At 44.2% G+C, this 16,079-nt stretch overlaps 1 protein-coding gene across 9 annotated transcripts in view; it reads right to left on the reverse strand.

The window, feature by feature from the left end:
* Positions 1-245: 245 nt before the first annotated feature.
* LOC106570114 (ubiquitin-associated protein 2-like) overlaps positions 246-16,079 on the reverse strand; it is a 56,914-nt gene continuing 41,080 nt past the window's right edge. For 3 of the 9 annotated variants that reach the window (XM_014142131.2, XM_014142134.2, XM_014142130.2), the window contains 17 exons: positions 15,358-15,559; positions 14,836-15,116; positions 14,429-14,607; positions 14,138-14,237; positions 13,889-13,925; positions 11,917-12,106; positions 11,736-11,802; positions 11,280-11,607; positions 10,719-10,819; positions 9,015-9,068; positions 8,788-8,869; positions 8,213-8,433; positions 7,799-7,904; positions 4,575-4,700; positions 3,106-3,176; positions 2,752-2,955; positions 246-2,652 (listed from right to left, as the gene is read on the reverse strand). In XM_014142131.2, the coding sequence (XP_013997606.1) occupies positions 2,554-2,652; positions 2,752-2,955; positions 3,106-3,176; positions 4,575-4,700; positions 7,799-7,904; positions 8,213-8,433; positions 8,788-8,869; positions 9,015-9,068; positions 10,719-10,819; positions 11,280-11,607; positions 11,736-11,802; positions 11,917-12,106; positions 13,889-13,925; positions 14,138-14,237; positions 14,429-14,607; positions 14,836-15,116; positions 15,358-15,559 (2,448 nt within the window). In that variant the 3' untranslated portion in view covers positions 246-2,553. The remainder of the gene's footprint in view (positions 2,653-2,751; positions 2,956-3,105; positions 3,177-4,574; positions 4,701-7,798; positions 7,905-8,212; positions 8,434-8,787; positions 8,870-9,014; positions 9,069-10,718; positions 10,820-11,279; positions 11,608-11,735; positions 11,803-11,916; positions 12,107-13,888; positions 13,926-14,137; positions 14,238-14,428; positions 14,608-14,835; positions 15,117-15,357; positions 15,560-16,079) is intronic. The other 6 variants (XM_014142139.2, XM_014142138.2, XM_014142133.2 and 3 more) reach the window with 5 other exon arrangements.

Consider the following 16,079-nt stretch of genomic DNA (forward strand, 5'->3'; position numbering starts at 1 on the left):
CCACCTTGGATGACTAGAGCAGAGACGTCCAATCCTGTTAATTTAAGGCTGTCCTTGAGGGTTCCCTTCAATTCATGTCTTTTGAACTACTATTCAACCAAATTATACTAAAAATAAATAAATATAAGATAAAGGGAAACTTGCAGAATGACAGCCCCAAGACCAAGGCTGGGCACCACTGTGTTCAGCTGACTAAATTGAAAAAGACACTGCTGTATTTAAAAGCCACAAGATACAAGCCAAAATGATGAAAATGTATTTTTCCTGTTTATTTAATATTTATATATTTTTTTTTACAAAATAAAAAACATGAAACAAAAAAGCTAACAAGTCTGATTTGGGAAGGGGGAAAGCCATTGAACAAACAAGGACTACAGTACTTGTGTGTGTGTGTGAGATATACACTACATGGCCAAATGTATGTGTGGACACCTGCTCGAACATCTCATTCCAAAATCATGGGCATTCATATGGAGTTGGTCCCCCCTTTGCTGCGACAACAGCCTTCACTCTTCTGGGAAGGCTTTCCACTACATTCTGGAACATTGCTGAGGAGACTTACTTCCATTCAGCCACAAGAGCATTAGTGAGGTCGGGCATTGATGTTGGGCAATTAGGCCTGGCTCGCAGTCGGTATTCCAATTCATCCTAAAGGTGTTTGATGGGGTTGAGGTCAGGGCTCTGTGCAGGCCAGTCAAGTTCTTCCACACCAATCTCAACAAACCATTTCTGTATGGACTCTGTGTACAGGGGCATTGTCATGCTGAAACAGGAAAGGGCCTTCCCCAAACTGTTGCCACAAAGTTGGAAGCACAGAAACGTCTAGAATGTTATTGCATGCTGTAGCGTTAGCATTTCCCTTCACTAGAACTAAGGGGCCTGAACCATGAAAAACCACCCCTAGACCATTATCCCGCCGCCAAACTTTACAAATGGCACTATGCATTTGGGTAGGTAGCATTCTCCTGGCATCCACCAAACTTAAATTCGTCCATTGGACTGCCAGAGAGCAAAGTGTAATTCATCAGCCCCCGAGAACACGTTTACACTGCTCCGGAGTCCAATGGCTGCGAGCTTTACACCACTCCAGCCAACACTTGGCATTGCGCATGGTGATCTTAGGCTTGTGTGCGGCTGCTCGACCATGGAAACCCATTTCATGAAGCACCGATGAACAGTTCTGCTGATGATGCTTCCAAAGGCAGTTTGGAACTCAGTAGTGAGTGTGGGAACCGAGGACAGACGATTTTTACGTGCTACGCGCTTCAGCACTCGGTGGTCCCGTCCCGTGAGCTTGTGTGGCCTACTACTTTGCGGCTGAGCCGTTGTTGCTTCTAGACGTTTCCACGTCACAATAACAGCACTTACAGTTGACTGGGGCAGCTCTAGCTGGGCAGAAAAGGTTATAGGATGTCTCCTTTCCAACAAGTCAATTCATGACGGTGCCACTTTGAAAGTCACTGAGCTCTTCAGTACAGGCCATTCTACGGTCAATGTTTGTTTATGGAGTGATGGCTGTGTGCTCAATTTCATACACCTGAAATAGCTAAATAGACTAATATGAATGTGTCCACATACTTTTGGCCATGTAGTGCATATGTGTACACATACTGATCCATCCATTTAAAAAACACAGTACAAAAAGAAAATCACTGACCAAAAAAAAAAAAAGAACATTTTGTCCATCAGTAATCATTGCTGCAGGTTTCCTAATAATATATTGGGGGGACAGGTGTAGTGAGCGTGTAGGGGATTAGAAAAATAACTCGAACACATAGGTAAGGGTGTGCCCTGGCCTCTCGTACAACAATATTGTACTGCAGAATCTACAAATGTAAAAAAAACATGGGTAAAGCTAATTTGCAACATAAAATAATGGGAAATAATTTCAATTGGTATCAGTTTGAGGGACCACCAGTGTACACACACAATATAGATATCTATATCTAGATTTATCTATATATATATCTATAGTAAAAAATAAAACTTCACAACTCCTCTGTCAATTTAGAGAAACCATTAGTGAAACTAAAATGTTGTAAAAACCAAATGGGAAACCAAGGAAAAGTTCATCTGCCTTTGGGTTTAGGGTGGGAACGATACATTTTGACCAAGTATAAGGAGGTGAGGGGAGAAATAGAAAGCCAGCCTGTCCCCCACCTTCAGATTTCTTTGTTCCTCCCATCAGTAAAAACAAAAACATTATTCTTTTAGAAAACAGTTCTATGTTACATACAACAGAGTGAAAGGGGGGGGGTTGAACACGATACAAAATTCCAAACACTCAATAATCAGCTCTTAACGATCTGTTACTATAACCATTTAACTCCGCCCCCCTCTTTTTAAGACTGCCCCCATGCTCTCCTCGCCACACTAGTGCTTTCCCTCAGCACATCGCCACCCGTGGCAGTGGTGAGTACTGCCGGTGTGCTGAGCCAAAAGAATGGGGAGGGGATCACTGTAGGAGAGCGGGGATTATATGGAGACCATTTGTGGGGAAGGATGCCCCCCTTTGTCAGACTTCGGGAGAGGGGGCTGGATGATGGGCGGGTGTTAGTTGGCCCCCCAGTTGTAGCTGTTGTATGCAGACTTGTTGATCTGGGTCTTCTGTTGAAGCGAAGCATTCTGGCTGCGCTGTCCAGTGCCACCACTCTGTTAGGAGAGAAGATAGGAAGAGACCATAGGCAAGGTATCCTGTGCCAACTATTTCTCTACAAGATAGTGTCGCGCCGTCACACACACACACAGTACCTGTCCATCCTGCTGCAGATGGTGGTGCAGGATCTGCGAGTGGGGCTGCTGGTGCGGTGCCAGGATGTGCATGAAGGGGGCTGGAGCATAACCAGCCGCAGCTGGGGGGTTGATGGGACCACCGCCGCCCAGGGCCGGGGGCAGGCTGAAGGAAGCTGCCGGTGTACCAGCGTGGAAACCCTGCTGCTTCTCAAAAGACTGCTGCTGAAGGGATTAACACAAAGTCGGACACCCGTCTTTTCTAGTCTGCAGATTTTACACTTGTTTTTCTACATACAGACACTGGTTTTCATATCCTTTCCATATGTTTCAGAACATAACGTTTTATTCTAGTGTTTATAGCATTATTCTCACCTGCTGTGTCTTTGTGTAAACAGACCCTGAAATGTCTGGGACCCCGGTGTTGCTTGACGTCACCGAGACTCCTGCAGAGGAAACAAAGGGGTTCGGACACATTTACTTCACCAAGTTAACCAGGTTACAACCCCTGCAGGAGAGGCAAGAAAACCCCTGGGAGGCAGATCCACAGAGTGGTCCAGGATTAAGGCAGCAGTTTCGCATGAAAATTCTGTCAAACATGTATCACATTCTAATTAGGCGCAGGGTGCGAAACTCCACACAGAAACATTAAAGCTTGTACATGATTTGCTCCTATACCATTCCTATTACAATAATGCCTTTTACATGATTTGATCCTACACCATTATCAATCCTATAGGACTCCTTGTACATGGGTTGATTTGCTCCGACAACTCAGACTGCCCCATTGAAGCATGTGCATTGATTTTGTGATGTTGCCAGGTAACCCATCTCCATACCATGGATCAAAACTCAGTACAAGGCTGTATAGGAGCAATACAGGACTTTCAAGAAGACGGTCACTAGATGCTAATACACAGCATCAGATGCATCAATGTAAGGGGAAGGAGAGTACTTTCTTTTTTTTTTTTAAAGGCAGCAGGAGAATGAAAGAATGAGATGGAGTGGGGGGGAAAAAAGGAGGATGCAAAGAAAGATGTGGCAGTGTATCAGTTCCAGTCAGCCATGGCGATGAGGGTCTGACTATCTGGTGGTGGCTACGTATTGTTCTAGCACACCACTATCCCACTGCACTCGGAGGTCGGAAGCATCCATTTCAAGGGAAAAGCAGAGAAGAGACAAAGCCTGAAAACCCGATGCTTCCGGTTTGATGCGTTAGGTTAGTCCCCCTGTATCGCCATGGAGACGCAGGACAGGGTCAACAAATGTGCGGCACAGAGAACAGAAAAACCCGAGATTCTAACCTCCGGCGGTCACTCACACGACAACTCCAGTTTACCGTTACCTAGCATTAGCCTCAAACTCAGGAAATTCACTTTAACTACATTAAAAAAAAAACATTCCCTTTTATCTGCTGTACAGACTAACTAATATAATATATATATATATATGAAGAGTATCACTTTGTAAACATGATACCTTCATACCCCAGTCTCCTGTCCCCATTTCAGAGCATGGCCGTTCAACAGGCAGGGCCTCCATGTTGTCACTCGTTCAGCACCCTTGGTGTGTGTATCCTGTGTCAACCACACATGACAACGGGCAGAGAGGTACTGCTGACACATACATTTAAGCAAGCACACGTTGGTGGAAAGCTGGCAGCAGAGTGTGCATGGACCAGGGCTAGTCAACTGTTAAGTGGTAGTATTGGGGCATGGAGGCAGAGGGTGGCGGTTGACTGCATAACGTGCATTTGTGTGGTGCAGACGGTAAGCAGCGATGAGTGAGAGGATGGAGGTGATGACGGCGCGAGGAAGTGAGGGTTGGCGTGTGGCGGCACTCACCGACTCCAGGCCCGCTGACAGAGCTGGCTTGCTTGTTTTGTGCAGAAGCGGCGGCGGCCACGGCAGTGCCGTATCCACCCTTACAGAAATCCCCACTCCCTGAAGCCTGGCCCATATCCTCATAGCCTGAAACAGTCAGACGCAGCCCACAGCGTTAGACACACCAGGCAGGGTTAGGGGGTGTCAGGCGGGGTGGGGTGGAGGCAGGAAGCAGAAGGTGGTGCAGATAGCAGAAGGTGCTGTGTGACCAAGTGGATAGAGGGAGAGAGATAGGATGATGGAAGGATAGAGGTGAAAGGATAGAGGTGGAGAAATGGAAGTTAAGATGACCTCCATGTGGGAGGGGGTGGAAGGTGGAGGGTGTAGCCGGAAGCCCAACTCCAGTTGTTGAATGAGCAGAAGCAAGCAATGATGGGCAAAAGCAACAGAACACCCACCACCCTACTCCCCCGAAATATATGTAATAAAATGGCCATCGATACAGTTCACTTTAACTCAAACTACTAAAATAGAACAAATGACCGTACTAACAAAAAAAGGTACAAGGGTAAACTATATAGCCTTCCCCATTCAAAAGAATGAGAGTTGCAGAAACATACAACTCCCATTTCAGAAAAGTGTTCGAAACTTTTGAAGTCTTATAAACGCACACCCTGCAAAAAAATGAAACGAATCACAAGGAGCCTCGAACTAATAATATTGGTCCCAGATCACTATAGCTGGCCCATACCAGAGAGCACTCAGGGTTGGTTGTCGTTCGAATGGTTTGATGGTAACGGAGGCAGCAGGCAGTTTGTCTCCAAGTAACAGAAACAAGTCCATACCAGCTGGTCAACAACAGTGACTGTGGCTCAGGGTTTCTGTTATGAAAATGTGGCGCCGGACATTTGACCAGGAGCATTTGAAAATTTACCAGACATTTGAGAAATTCAGATGGCCACATATGCATTGGGTGCATAACCTGATTAGGCATCCACCAACAGTGCTGAAAATGGTGCATTGGGGGGTTCTTGGGGGTGGGGAATGGAGTTAATTGTATATAAAATAAAAAAAATAAATCAGGGAGGGGGGCTGTGGGAGGGGTCTCGAATGGTTGAGGAACAGCCATTGGGGAACTGTGGGGGGGGATCTTGGAGAGTTCGGGTTTCACAAGGTTGTGATCCTGAAAAAGGAACCTATGACATTTTATATTACTATCATACACACGCACCCTCACACATAAGGATGGCTCTGTTGCGGAAAGACTGATACATGTTTGATAGTGTCTTGATGCTGTATTGTTTGTCCTTCATGTTCTAATACTTTAATGTTTCCCCTTGTGTTTTTTGTAATAAATAACAAAAAAATAAGTGCTCAAAATGACAGAAATCAAACAGATTATGCCAATTAATCTTAACATAACATTGAAGTCAAAGATACAATGATGTGTGTCCTTACCGCGCACTTTGAACAACTGTTCACGTTTACTTTTCCTCAGCCAACAAACAGCAAAATCACTTGCCTATGCATAGGTGAGCGCGAGTTCCAAGTTTGGGGAAGCAAATTTTCACCATAAAAATGCACCTTTAATAAAGCATTACATGCATCATCGTATTTACAGACTTATGTAAGATGGCCTACTATTTGTAATGTGATGAGTAGATTGGACAGTCATTATTTCAGCTAATAATATAACACACTGTTCTCCAAAAAAAGACTGCTCAATGCATGGCTGAGCATGTGCTATAGCAGATACGTTCCTTTCTTTGCACAGGAAACACATTTCATGCAATTCTCCTACACTTTGAGACATTGAAAATATATATTTTTAATTAAGACAAATTACAGTATAGCAGAGTAGGCTAACACTGGAAAACATAACAATTAGCACAACTTTGACCATATAATTGGTCTATGAGGAGAAGAGAAATAGAATATGACATCCATCTAAACTGGAGGAAATGATTGTCCCAAAAAAACGTACGTTGAACAAGGATGCTCTCCGCTGGTGCCAATAAGATAGGCCGACTGTTGAGACTTTCCCCCTAGGCTTATGGACGTGCTGCTTATGAGCATATGTCTAACTACTATCCCCCATAGTAGTAAAGTGTACTTATTCTATTGGTCAGCTTGTCTAGAAAGAAATAACCTACCTACCTACATATTTTAAAGCAATGAATCTGATGCAACTGATCAGAACTATTAGCTTAAAATGTTGATAAACTGTTTATAAACATTAGAGCAGCAATGCACACATGGCAGTAGGCAACATACATTTGGCTACCAGACAATGAAAGAAAGTTCAAAACCAGTAGAACATGAGAAATAGGCTACTGGTTTCAATGGCATATTAAAATAATAAGTAGTAAAATAATTGCCTCCACAGATATGGTTTGATTTTGGCTAGGCTACTTTGAAGAGAGGTAAAACATTCACATTTCAAACAATTAAGTAGCTACATGTTTTCAAAATACATACTGCCTCCAGCTCAATGCTAAGTGGTTGCCTATGCATTTGAAATGGTGAATGAAAAGCGTGTTTCAATTACCAGTTGAGAAATAAAAATAGCTCTTAAATCGTGGGCCAAAAACTATTTTAAACACACAATTGCATTTAGAATAGTTGCGCAATGAGCAGGCTTATAAAAGAGCTGTCTGACAGATTTTACACCCTAAGGCTCTGTATGCATGTGATACATAATGAATATACACTCACATGCCAATTTAATTCCACATAATTATGCAAATTAACACAGACCGAAAAGCATGACCGGTCAAATTTACATCAACTGGCATTTCCATCAATGAATAGGCAAAAAAATAAATAAAATATTACTTCACAATGGGATTTTTCTTCTCCCGAACAATTGGGCGGTGCTAATTTCATCAGCTTCTCAATTTTTGAACAGCCAAAAGCCAGCTATTACTGGCTAACGAAAACCATGCTGTGGCAATGCATGCCTGATTAGAAAGGTTGGAGTTCATACCATTTCATCCACTAGAACAGTTGATGTAGACCGGTAATGTGGGCAATGTCAGCCTTAGCAGGCTTATGCACAGGCACATGTGGCATCAAACCCAACAAACCTTTGAATGTGAGAGGCCTATTAAATATCAAAGTGAAAGCACACATTGTCAACTAAACTGACTTTCAGTTGCATGTAGTGTAGATAGCCATTATATCAGTATGTACAGTGCACTGAATGACCCCTGAACAGATGCCGTTCCACAGGGTGTGAGTCTTACCAGTGTTGTAACCATGGGAACCGTAGCCGCTGGCCTGCTGGAAGGCAGTTGCCGAGGCATTGACTCCAACGTTCACACCGTGCTGCTTCGACGAGGTAGGAGCCACCTAGAAACCCACACAGGTTAGGGGTGAAACTAATATAATAATTCGCTGACTAACATATGTAAAAAAAAATAAAAAAATCAGCTGCTAAGACATGCCATTTAAAATTCCCTTTAAAGCATACTGGATTCTCTCAATTAAAGCGAAAAACTGTTTACAGTACATTTGTGTCCCGATTATAAATTAGGACAGTTAGCAATTCATATTACAAAATGCATTTGTACATGTATCAGGACAACATACTCTAGTTAACTTCATAAACGTAATTAAAAAAAAATGTAAACACCCAGACAAATGATGTGAAACCTCACCGGGAACATAGCGGGGCCGTACTGGAAGGTGTTGGGCAGGCCTGGCACGCCGGTGTAGTAGGGCAGGCTGGTGTAGCTGTAGCCTGGGGGCAGCGCTGGGTTGAGGAAAGGCTGCTGCGTGTTGTGGTGCGTCTGGCTCTGGTTCTGCTGCGTCTGCTGGGCCAACGTGGTGGCCGGCGCTGGGGACGACGCATCACCTCGACCAAACTTTGATAAGTCACCTGCCCGGAGGGGAATGGGGGGGGGGGGAGAAAAACAAAGAATAAGTGTGAAAAGAGTGAGTGAAAGGGGGATGAGTGAGAAAGTGACAACTTCCATTGTGTTCAAGCAATGGACAGGTGGAGTCATTGAGATCAGTTAGTCACAGCGAATAAGGTCTGACTATCTGGTGCCAGCTGCACATTGTTCTAGCACCACTGTCCCCCTGCATAGACATGAGACTCAAGTCAGGGTCAACTGATGCGTGTTTGTTCCCAACACCAAAGCGCTCCTGTCACTGTTAGCACTCTGTACATAGACCATAGAATAGGAAAGTAGAGTTAGAGACCACAGATGGAGGTTAGAATGGGGCTTACCAGAGTAAGGGTTGTTGCTCAGGCTGCCGTCTCTGCCAGTCAGTGCTGTGTTGGGGGTGGCAAACGGGATGCTATAGTAATCCTGAGAAGACAGAAGAGGCTCAGTTTTTACTAGTACGAAAGGATTATGAGACACACATGCATACATATCCCATTGCATCACGTTGCAAAGTCATATCTGGCCAGTCCACGCATGGATGGGTTACATCCAGATAGCTTAGACTCACCAATGGTATTCTTGTCTGGAGCATCTGTAGGTCATCATAGCCATACACCTGTGGCTGAGAAACAAGACAATAGGGGGAAAAAAATTACTTTGGGGATTTCCCTCCAATTGCAGTTTACCATTATGAAGCACAAAATCTGAACTTTTAACCTCGACGGTCGCCTAGGATAGGGGGCGCTACAGCGATTTTTGAAAACAATTCGTGCCCATTTTAAACGGCCTCCTACTCAAACTCAGAAGCTAGGATATGCATATAATTAATACTTGTGGATAGAAAACACCCTAAAGTTTCTAAAACTGTTTGAATGGTGTCTGTGAGTATAACAGAACTCATATGGCAGTCAAAACCCCGAGACAGATGGAAACAGGAAGTGGAATTCTGAATTGCGAACTCAAATTCACCACTTTGCCTGTAATTCACACAGTGAGCAATGGTTCATTGAGCACTTCCTATTGCTTCCACTAGATGTCCCCAGTCTTTACAAAGTGATTTGACCATTCTACTGTGAAAACTGAATGAATGAGACGCAGTGGAACGTGGTCACATGAGGGCCATCACCATTATGACGCCGGCGTCCCTGGCTACCCTCCTTTCGAAACGTTTTAAAGACAATGCAATCATCCCCCTTGAATCTTATTGGAGCTCTGGTTGAAAAAGGCCCTAAAGATTGATGTTATACAACGTTTGAACGAACCTAAATAAAAAAAAAGATGCATTTTTTCAAGAGGAGCTCCGCACACGACGGAAGTTTTGGAGCAGCCTTCAGAACGCGCTAACAAGAACAAGCTATTGGAACATAAAGGATTCATTTTTTCGAACGAAAATACATTTGTTGTGGACCTGGGATTCCTGGAAGTGCTTTCTGATGAAGACAATCAAAGGTAAGGGATTATTGACAATAGTATACAAGACTAGATTTGATATGCGATTGTTCCAAGATGGCGCTGACCTGTATTGCTAGCCTATTTTCTGAGTATCGCATCCCCTTTTATCGCAAAGTGTGATTACCCAGTAAAGTTATTTTTAAATCTGGCATTACAGGTGCTTTCAAGAGATATTCATCTATAAATCTTAGAATGACAATTACATTTTAAAAATGTTTTCGAATAGTAATTTAGTAAATTGTAGCGCTATTTCACCGGATGCATTTGAGGGAAAATGGTCAACGTTACGCGCCGATGTAAAAGGCTGTTTTTATATATAAATATGAACTTATCGAACAAAAGAATGCATGTATTGTGTAACATGATGTCCTAGGAGTGTCATCTGATGAAGATTGTCAAAGGTTAGTGCTGCATTTAGCTGTTTTTTGGTTATTTGTGATGCATGTGGTTGGTCGGAAAATGGCTATGTGGCTACTTTTACGATATACTCCTCTAACATAATCTAATGTTTTGCTTTTGCTGTAAAGCCTTTTTGAAATCGGACAACGTGGTTCGATTCAGGAGAGGTGTATCTATAAAACGATATAACAGTCCTATATTTGAAAAAAAAAATATATATATATATTACATTTCGTTATGCTAATAGCGATAGGATTTTTCGCTGGATGTCCCCGACCAGGGGTTAAGAAAGTGTAAAAAACTGAATATAGAATGACGATATGTGCAGATCTAAGCAGTCAGAAGGCACAAGTCGATAGACCTCATGATTTCCATGACCTAAAGGCAGGTTTAGTTGACAGAGACCGTGAGGTGTACTTACAGGGTAGGCATGCAGTAGTCCGGGGGCCATAATGTATGGGTTGGGAAGCAGAGGGGGCACTCCAGGAGGAAGGTTAGGAGGTGCTTTCCCTGTAAAGAGACCAGCAAAAACAAGACAAAAAAACATGTGAAATAATAGGATGGAAATTATAGTATTAGAAAAAAAAAAAAAAGGCATACAACACACCCCATCACAACTCAAATCTAAACCAGACCCTAACTGCGTCCCAAATGGCACCCTATTCCCTATATCAAATCAAATGTATTTATATAGCCCTTCTTACCTCAGCTGAAATCTCAAAGTGCTGTACAGAAACCCAGCCTAAAACCCCAAACAGCAAGCAATGCAGGTGTAGAAGCACGGTGGCTAGGAAAAACTCCCTAGAAAAGCCAAAACCTAGGAAGAAACCTAGAGAGGAACCAGGCTATGAGGGGTGGCCAGTCCTCTTCTGGCTGTGGACATTAGACCAGGGCCCATAGGGCTCCAGTCAAAAGTAGTGCACTATATAGGGAACAGGGTGCCATTTGGGACACACCCCTTTACCAACAATCCATGTCTAACCTGAGGAGACTGCAGCGCTGCGTGAGGAGGCGGAGGAAGCGATAGCCTGGGCTTGTGCTCCTGTGGACATGGCTGCGGAGGCAACGGCTGGAGGTACCATGGAGGCTACTGTGTGGAGGCCCATGGCCACTAGGTTGCTCACAGGGCCCAAGCCCGAGGGGGCTGACTGAGACACTGTGTTCACTGAAGAGGGCTGAGGGGCCCCCATGGAGATCTGCTGAGCTGCTGAAACCACCGACGAGGAAGAGAGGACCGAGGAAGAGGGGACCGCCGAGACAGAGGAAGGGAAGGAGGAAGAGTGCAAGCTGGAGTCCTCTATGCTCTGGTGCTGTAATGATGGATGAATGGAGAGAAGAGATGATTATGATAAACAAGATTAAATACCCACTAGGTTAGGTTAAGAAGTACTTGATGCATCCATCACAGGAAATGCAATCTCTTCTCTCACACACTCACCATTAGACTGGTGTTGGATGTGCGGACTTGGGATTGCGGGAGACTTTTCTGTTGTGTTGAAAGGGAACTGAAAGAACAAACGATCGTCCATCAATTTAGTTGAATAAAGAACCATTATCCACTGGCACTACTACAATCCAAACTCTAGAAATTACTCAAGCCCTTCAGGGTGGCATCTTACTTGCTGTGCTGAGGCATGGTATTCGGGGGCAGGTCTTCATTGTGCCCCAGAGCGCTGTGCGACAACTGATTGGATGTGGTCAACAAGGACACGGGCCCTGAGCCACTGTCTGTCAACGTAGCCATGGAGACTGACGCAGGCGTGGCCGAATCAGAGGCCGACTTCACAGACACTGCAGAGCCTGCTGCAGCTGGACACACAGGAAGTACAGAGAGGGAGAGAAAGGAGTCTGGGATTAGTGTCAACCTAGATGGACGACAGCTCTAGAATAAACACTGTCTAATAGGGCAGATTGCCATTCCAAACTGTATCTACTTTTAGGGAAAATGGGTGAATAGCCATAAAATACTAATAGAGGACCACAAAACATGCACGGTTCCCGAGTACTTAACTTTTGGGATAGGGGGCAGTATTTGCACGGCCGGATAAAAAAAAAAAAACGTGCCCAATTTAATCTGGTTACTACTCCTGCCAGAAACTAGAATATGCATATAATTAGTAGATTTGGATAGAAAACTCTAAAGTTTCTAAAACTGTTTGAATGGCGTCTGAGTATAACAGAACTCATATGGCAGGCCAAAACCTGAGAAGATTCCAAACAGGAAGTGCCCTGTCTGACAATTTGTTATCCTTCTGTTGCATCTCTATCGAAAATACAGCATCTGTACTGTAACGTGACATTTTCTAAGGCTTCCATTGGCTCTCTAAAGCCGCCAGAAAGTGGAATGGGGTGTCTGCCGTCTCTGGGCAAAGAACAGCAGCAGAATTTGTAAGTGGTCAGCCTGGGGACAGTGAGACTGAGATGCGCGTTCACGAGACTACTCCATTTTTTTCTTTCAGCCTTTGAATGAATACAACGTTGCCCGGTTGGAATATTATCACCATTTTAAAAGACAAATAGCATAAAAATTGATTTTAAACAGCGTTTGACATGCTTCGAAGTACGGTAATGGAATATTTTGAATGTTTTTGTTTTACGAAATGCGCTCGAGCGTCACCTTTCGGATAGTCACCTGAACGCACTAACAAAACGGAGCTATTTGAATATAACTATGGATTATTTGGAACCAAAACAACATTTGTTGAAGTAGAAGTCCTGGGAGTGCATTCTGACGAAGAACAGCAAAGGTAATCCAATTTTTCTTATAGTAATTCTGAGTTTAGTGAGCCCCAAACTTGGTGGGTGTCAAAATAGCTAGCCGTGATGGCCGAGCTATCTACTCAGAATATTGCAAAATGTGCTTTCGCCGAAAAGCTATTTTAAAATCTGACACCGCAATTGCATAAAGGAGTTCTGTATCTATAATTCTTAAAATAATTATGTATTTTGTCAACGTTTATCATGAGTAATTTAGTAAATTCACCGGAAGTTTGCGGTGGGTATGCTAGTTCTGAACATCACATGCTAATGTAAAAAGCTGTTTTTTGATATAAATATGAACTTGATTGAACAAAACATGCATGTATTGTATAACAATGTCCTAGGAGTGTCATCTGATGAAGATCAAAGGTTAGTGCTGCATTTAGCTGTGGTTTGGGTTTATGTGACATATATGCTAGCTTGGAAAATGGCTGTGTGATTATTTGTGTCCATGTACTCTCCTAACATAATCTAATGTTTTGCTTTCGCTGTAAAGCCTTTTTGAAATCGAACAATGTGGTTAGATTAACGAGAGTCTTATCTTTAAAATGGTGTAAAATAGTTGATTGTTTGAGAAAATTGAATTGTGGCATTTTAATTGGTTTTGTATTTCACGCCGTGCGATGCCATTGGCTGTTGGCTAGGGGTTCCGCAGGCGGAACGGGGTTCCGCTAGCGGAACGTCTGTCCTCAACAGGTTAACCTACACCCAGGAAATGCATTACAATGCATGTTAGCGGATTACCACTCACATGATTGCCATGCCGGCCATAAACACCACATATTTAGACTTCATTCACTGCAAACCCACATAGCTACCAAAATGACTCACCTTCCACAGAATGCGTCTGTATTGAATTGAATCCATTCTGAAAAAACAAGTTCAGGCGGGCTTGTTAGGGTACACTAATTTAGGGGAGTCGTTTCCATAGCAACAGACTATTCAATAGCAGAGGGAGCCAAACAAAGAAAAGTGAAAAACAGAGAATTTGTATTTCTCTAAGAATCAAAGCAATATGAATAGAGGAATTAATCTCAAGGAGGCAGAGCAATATGAATGGAGGAATTAATGGAGGCTCACCTCTTTCTGCGGGGAGGAGACAGGGGTGGGGAAGCGCCGGGCCTGGGGAGCCCTCTGGTCGTACATGTCAATCTGACTGGGGTTGGAGGGAATCGCCTCACTGAAGGACAACAAGCAGAGAGTTTAGATAAAACCATGGGCTACTTTGAGAAAAGGGGTCCAGCATCAAAGTGGGCCCACTTTGACGCTGGTGCCCCACACGTGTGTGTGTGTGTGTGTGGTGTTATAGCTGTATACGACTCATATCTTACACCAATTTTGCAGTGTCTGGTATGACCAATGTGTGCTCACCAGCTGGGGCTTGTGTAGAGGCTGTTTTGAACCTGGCTTCCTGGTGTGGTGGTGGTGGTGGTGGGGGCACTGTCGTACTCCTGGAGCACAGGTTCAGAGCCAAACTGCAGTGCTCCAAACTGCAGGTTCAGCCCAGAGATGTCTGCCGAGCCAGGCATTTCCACTGCCATCGCTGGGATCTGGAATAAAATATAATAAAGATATGGTTGACGTTATTGAAAGTAAGGTACCTATTTATGAAAAGGTAAGCAGATGTAGGGAGGGAAACATAGGGGTTAGGCTAACAGTGATGAAAGTAAAGTGAATGTGTGCTCACTGTTTGCTGCGAAAATAATTAGAAATTAGGTGCAGCATGACCAGCCATTCACTCAGTTTACATTGTCCTTATGTCAGGGTTGAGCTGTTACCTTGGTGGTGATGGAGGTTCTCTTCTTCTGTTGCTTGAGCTTGTGCTGCTGCAGTGGCAGGGGGCTGGAACCCTGAGCATCCGATGAGTCAGGGGGCACCGCCATCTTGGGGAGGGCAGACACAGGGGGCGCCATGTGGGACGAGGGGCTGCTCTGTGAGGGCAGGGAGGAGGAAACTGAGGAAGAGGGGAGGAAGGCGTCCAACACGGAGGTGGTGGGCTGGTAGGGATGGCGCTTGGTGAAGGGGCTGTGGACCGGAGGCTCTGGCTGGACCTTGATTTCTGGGGGGAGAGAAGGGGATGGGAGAAAGGAATGTAGGGGCTGCACCTGACCGCTATAAAACCAATTCTGAACCCTGCATAGGGCATTTAAGATGTCTCCACTTCATAACCAGAAACATATACCAGTCATGTAGGCATTTCAAAAGCTCTGTAAACACAAGTTAGTCTAGCCACTATGTACACCCCCTGCTTTACTTAACCATACCAACTGTCCCCATGGTCCATGTATATCTCCTCTTACCATACTGGCCCAGCTCTGCGGAGTTGGTGTCCCAGGAAGAGGGGGTGGGGTTGGGCTGTCCTGTCTGGGACTGCTGGGCAGCCAGCTGGGCCAAGGCTTGTGCAGTCTTAAACTGCTCCAAGAACTGGGAGCCGCTGGTCGTCCCTGTGCTGCCTCCTTTAGGGTCCCCCACCTCCCCAAAGCCCTTCCGCAGCATGTTCACCTGCAATGGGAACAAAAGAGGAACTGAAATCCAGCAACTTTCAGGAATGAGCGTCGAACAGAATAGAACAGCTGTGCTGGTTTATTGCTAGAACTAGTGTTGTCACGATACCAACATTTTACTAATGAGGACATGTAAACATTCGTAAGGTTGTGGCAGTGATGGCGGACTGAAGATGGCAGTGCAAAATGAGTTATGCGAAATCTCAATATTCATCATCTCTAAAACTGACGAAATAGCACTACACTGATCTATTTAATTGTGGGCAATAACATTCAAGCTAGATAATAACACCAAAAAACATAAGGCCAGAGAAGTTAATTGATAAATATTGCAAACACAGTCAAGGCCTAAACATGTCAGAAAGGAACCAGGAAGAAAAATGGAGAACAAAACTCCAAGACAAGGCTACAAGATTCCTCGACAGACACCGATGATTTATGCTTTTCACCACCTGGTACGCCAAGAGTAGAAATCGTTCTGCTAAAAATCAGTGAATGATAAATTAGGTGTACTTGAA

Source organism: Salmo salar, chromosome ssa14 (genome assembly GCF_905237065.1).
Source record: "Salmo salar chromosome ssa14, Ssal_v3.1, whole genome shotgun sequence".
NCBI classification, from domain to species: domain Eukaryota; kingdom Metazoa; phylum Chordata; class Actinopteri; order Salmoniformes; family Salmonidae; genus Salmo; species Salmo salar.